The 5321-nt window shown below is 38.0% G+C and overlaps 1 protein-coding gene across 4 annotated transcripts; it reads right to left on the bottom strand.

The window, feature by feature from the left end:
* Window positions 1-203: 203 nt before the first annotated feature.
* Window positions 204-4138, bottom strand: LOC114180397 (F-box family protein). 4 transcript variants are annotated; one of them, XR_003603687.2, is made up of 3 exons: window positions 2808-4138; window positions 1480-1564; window positions 204-559 (listed from the first exon to the last, which is right to left on the bottom strand). XR_003603687.2 is itself a non-coding variant. In XM_028066709.2 (2 exons), exon 1 carries the CDS (start codon window positions 3977-3979, stop codon window positions 2846-2848), a length of 1134 nt encoding a protein of 377 aa, XP_027922510.1. In that variant the 5' UTR covers window positions 3980-4138; the 3' UTR covers window positions 204-559; window positions 2819-2845. The 4 variants fall into 4 exon arrangements, 2 of the variants coding, with proteins under 2 accessions (XP_027922510.1, XP_027922509.1); XR_003603688.2 differs by having other exon boundaries at window positions 2819-4138; XM_028066709.2 differs by lacking the exon at window positions 1480-1564 and having other exon boundaries at window positions 2819-4138.
* Between the last annotated feature and the right edge of the window lie 1183 nt (window positions 4139-5321).

The following is a 5321-nucleotide window of genomic DNA, read 5'->3' as shown; positions in this document are numbered from 1 at the left end:
ATCTATCCTTTAAGTTTGGATGTGGAGGACCCAACATAACTTAGCAACCATCAAATACTATACTTCATAATCACCTCTATTCCATATTATGAAGTTATTAAGAATTATACATCCTTCGGGGATTGTAAGCAGAGAAGTACATGATTTATTTTTTCATAGGCTTTACTCATACTAATTTCCATGGATTTAAAAGTAAAACAGAATAAAAAAAGAACGGAATGAAAATATTATTCTACATGTAGAAACAGCTGGTTTTTCCTGTTTCCTCCAGAAATACTTTTTGGTGATTCCAAAATGATGATAGTGGATTAAAACAAAAAATCCTACCAAACATTTAAATACCAAATAGATATACCTCAGTCAGATCACACTTTATTAGTGACAGAGGGAAATCACACTTCCGCACAAAACAGAACAAAGAAAATGGTGACTTCACTCCTCTCTAATTAGATGCTGCTTAGGCTAGCTCTTTCTTTTCGGTGAGAGGCCGGCGTGATGTTCCTACCTACTCTCCGCACTACATCGGCGGCTTCAATGGCAATCTCTAGCTTCCCAAATCCTATGAGAAGCATGGTTGTAAATTAGACCTTTATAATATTTTTATGGAGAAGGATGACATATCGGTTCTTAAACATTTTCTGGATGTAACTTAAGTCAAAAGCCCAGATAACAAACATAGGAGTGTTACATGTTCACATTTAAACAATTATTTAGATATAAATTTGAGGTCAATTCTTTCGGTGTAGATTTAATTTAACATTTTGCATTTATTCAGATGACTTCTCAGAAAGAGATGCTTTTGCAGAGGTTTCTGCGTCACAAATTGTAATGTTATAGATATATGAAAGCAGACGTGAGGATGGTCCGTACAATGAAGAAAAAAAATCCTCGCCAAACAGAAACAGTTTACAAGCTCAACATACAATTCAAGGAATATCATATATGACGACGTGTGAAAGACCAACTCAAGTTGAAAGTTCTCCGCGTATTACAGCAGCTTATATCCAGATTGTCAAAGGCAAAAATCCAAATCACACTTCTTCTAGAGCAAGAAATGTTTAGTCTCCGTATTCAACTTGAGATTTGAAGTTTGAAGATGTAAACTTAAAAGGAAAGGCACCAGGCTTAAGAAAATTAGGATAAGTTATAAATATCTCTAGTATTTTCTTCCACTATTCTCCAGATTCTCTAATATTTTCTTCCAGTAAACATCTCTAACTTAAAAGGAAACTTTATTAAATTCTAAACATCTCTAATATTTTCTTCCATACATGAATACAAAAGCTAAAATGTCATATTAATAATTTCATATGCATTACACATGAAAACATCTAAATCACAGGACCAAATTGATTCCTATCATTTTTTCTATAAATCCATAACAAACTTCTATATATAGACTCTTCAATATCTTATGATACGACTTAAAATCTTATGAGCTGAAATTCAAGAGATGGAAGAATAGGCTCAGTATCTTACATGTAAAATTTCAAGTCATGAGAGCTGAAAACTCGTTGGCGTCCAATGCTAGAAAGAAAAAAATGTTCATGGCACGCATCTAGTCCTATAATAGAGCTGTTTCAGTCAATCATTTTCCTTTGCTAATTGTATTTGTATTTGTAAATGAGAAAAATAAAAGTGAGCATAAATTGGCTAAAGGAGAATCATGCTTTCAACTAGAAAGAAGAAATCTAAACTAGCTCCACCGTAAAGATAGCAAATAACTTCAGAATGAGTAGTGCAAATCATGGATCGGAAGGGTGACAGAAACCCCGATCTTCTAATTTGATGATTTGTGCATTTTGACTAAAAATCAACCAATAGAATACCTACACAAAAGGTTATGCTATTCTGAATCTCCAATACAATATGACAAACAAATCAAATCTGTATTAACTTAATGGAAACGTGCTCAACTCTACTCATTCACATCAAGCTAAATTCACTCGATTAGGAAAAAAATGCTGACTCCCTAAATCTATAGGAAATTGTGCTAATCAGTTCTAGTGGCCATGCAAACCCTTCATCTCACAAAAACATTAAAGTTTTCTTTTCCACACAACCCACCTAGATCAGTACCACAGTTCAATCCCACCACTTTCCAGCAGAAACTCAAAGGAAAATGCAATGGCCAATACAAAGGGCCTAACCTATACATTTGTTTCTCTCAATTAAAGTCTTGAATGGACAATTTTCTTCATAAATATTTATGAAAGAAAAAAAAAGGTGAAATAAACATCTCTCACAAGGTAAAAATTGCTTATGCGTAACTTAAAAGCAGCTTTTGTGAAAACCTAAGCGATTTTAGCTTCTCCAAAAAGCTAATTTTAACTTAGACATACTTAACTTGTGCAAAAGTTAATTTTAACTTATTGAAGAAGCTTATTTCACCTTTCTTTCTTATTTTTTTCTTCTACAAATACTTTCCTGAAAAACTTTATCTAAACATGGCCAAAAGCATTTGTTTGTCTACCACCCTTCATTCAATTGAAGCATTCACTTATTATACATTTGTGCTTACAAGTAGTTCACTAGATTGACTAGGGGTCATTCTGTGTTTCAACTTTCAACTCATCACAAGATCATTACCAAACATTACACATGTCTACGACCGATACAACAAAAGATAAGAGTACAAATACAAACGGAGAATTTACACAAATAGCAAGACTCTGGAAACACAAGATCCCACAAATCAGTTAAAATTTGCATTGAGAAACTAATGGTACAATACAGCACGTTTCATAATCTTGCTACTCGTTGATAATAAAAATAAACACAAACAATATCAATTAACACAGCATTACCAATTAATTACCAGTTTCCAACCACAAACCCTAAATTCTCAGGGCACAGCATTGAGCCTCCCTTCAAACACAAACCCGCGGTAGAGTCCGTCGCCATTCCCGGGAAGGTTATCGATCCACCGCCACTGCTCCCCTTCGGCGGCACACCGGTCCCAGAGCGCGAGCTTCCCGATCCTTTTGGCGGAGAAGCAAACCCTGTCACCGCCTCCGAAGACTTTGAACTTTGTCGATTCACGGAAGGCGCGGAACATCTCCAGCGGCATGCGCGCTGCCTCGTCCCACTCGAGCTTGTCGAGGTCGAGTCGGAGGACAAGGATGGTGGAGCAGGGCGCGTTGAGGGCGAACGAGGACTTGAGGCCGCCGACCATAAGGATCCGGTTGCCGTGGCCGCGAACGAGGCGGGGGCGCTTGAGGACGTCGAAGACGTCCCCCCATTCATGGCGCTCGAGGCGCGACCACGAAGGCGAAGGAGTTGCGGCGACGTTGCAGGAGAAAAGTTTCCACTGGCTGCGCCAGGGGGAACCGACGTCACAGAGAGCGAAAGCGGAGTGGTTGATGAGTAAAGGGGAGCGGGGTTTGGAAGGGAGGTTTGAGGAGAATTTGAGCCACTTCGGCGTGCGGTGGCAGTAGAGGGCGGCGAGTTCGGTTAGGACCATGACGCGGTGGTCGGCGTCGACGAGGACGGCGCCATGGCGGGACCAGGCGGAGCCGAGGTGGGGGAGGACGCGGAAGGTGCGCGTGAGAGGGTTACATGCGATGAGGGATTTGGTTGCGGTGGTGTCGGGCTGGGAAGGGTTGGCGTTGGGCTTGGGCTTGGGCTGAGCCCAGAGGTAGAGGAGACCGTGGGAGGAAGCAACGGGGAGAGGTGAATGGAAGGGGAGAAAATCGAGGGGAAAATGGAGCCATGTGTTATGGTCGGGATCGAAGAGGGAAAGAGAGGTGTGAGAAGTGTGAGAGGTGTGAGGGGTGTGGCGGTGGCGGAGGGCGAGGAGGTGGAGGTGGAGGGGAGGGTGGGAGATGGAGAGGAGGTGGAGGAAGGAGGGGGCGGAGAGGAGGTGGAGGAAGAACTTTGAGAGGGAGCGGCAGAGGATGATTTGGCGGAGGGGGAGGGAGGAGAAGATCTGGTGGAGCGTGTCGTGGGGGAGACGGTAGATCGGGGGCTCCTCCTCCATCACACCACGGCGGTAGGGTTGTTGGCCGGTGGTTGGGCGCGGTGGTTGCGGTGGTTGGGATGGTTCCAGTCAGAATAGGGAATACAATATGCTAAAATGCTTTGTTTGCTTTAAGAAGATTAGTAAAACTGAGAAACTTGCTTCAAGCTTCTTCTTGCTTCATATATTGAGTTTCCCACACTCTAAAGCCAATTTCTCTTGCATTATTTAACTCCTCATTCTGATTCTGGATGAAAAAAAGTTATTTTCGAGAAAAAAAATTATAATCAGACTTAATATATGTTTTTGTCTCTCAAACAATATTTATGTTTATCTAGGAAATTTTTTGAAAAAGTTTAGTTTAAGTCATTTCATTTTAATATTTAAGATTTATGTTATTTGAACGGTTTTAGGATAAAAATAAGATAAAATTAACGGGAAGGTTAAAACAGTTATTAGGAATTAAAATAAAATATTAGAGTAAAAATATATTTAAGTTTTATAATAATTATGATTTTTAAAATTTATTGTACTATTTTTTTTCTTGAATCTTAATTATATATGATATTATAAGAAAATTATATATTATCCACAAATACGATGAGTTATTAATAACAAAAATTCGTAAGTAAATAATGTTTATCGACGAGCACAAATTTATTGATAAATTTTACCAAAATATATAGAAATTTGTCAATAATGACTAACAATCACAAATTTGTCAGTAATTGTCTATTGTAAATATTTGTTAATGATGATTAACGGATTCTGACTCTCGAAAATATTTGTCAGTAAAATACACAATTGAGTTACCTTCTTTCCCCTTCTATTTCTCTTTTTTTTTCCTTTATTTCTTCATCTTCCTCTCATGTCCTCTTCATCATTGTCAGGTCATCATGCCACCACTGTCATCTCAAGGTCCTCCTCCTCCTAAAAAACTTCATTGCGGGAAATTTATCGTCCAAATTATCAATAGATTTATTGATAGAGTGAGACAACCAATAATTATGATGATATTGTACTGATATATCCATCAGTAATAACTAAATAACAATTTTTAAACCTACATATTTCAAACAAAAAACAATTATATTTCTAATATAAGAGAATACTTAACCATTATATTTATTACATATAACTAACTAACAACTACTAATCATCTCTTTTTATATACAAAAATTAATATAATTTTAAAATTTAATAAGATTATACAAATGGATAGAAGATGGAGATGCTTTGAATGATTCAAGAGAGGACATAGTCTTCTTCTATAACAATAACATGCAAAGAGAGAAAAGGAAAATGGGTTCGTAGTGGTAATAATATGCAAGAAGAGAAAAGTGAGTGTGTGTGGCAGTCACAA

This window comes from Vigna unguiculata, chromosome 4, assembly GCF_037176805.1.
Source record: "Vigna unguiculata cultivar grain cowpea cultivar isolate G323 ecotype 2 chromosome 4, ASM3717680v1, whole genome shotgun sequence".
Taxonomy (NCBI): domain Eukaryota; kingdom Viridiplantae; phylum Streptophyta; class Magnoliopsida; order Fabales; family Fabaceae; genus Vigna; species Vigna unguiculata.
The sequence above is the reverse complement of the archived record's forward strand: the minus strand, read 5'-3'. Positions and strand labels throughout refer to the sequence as shown.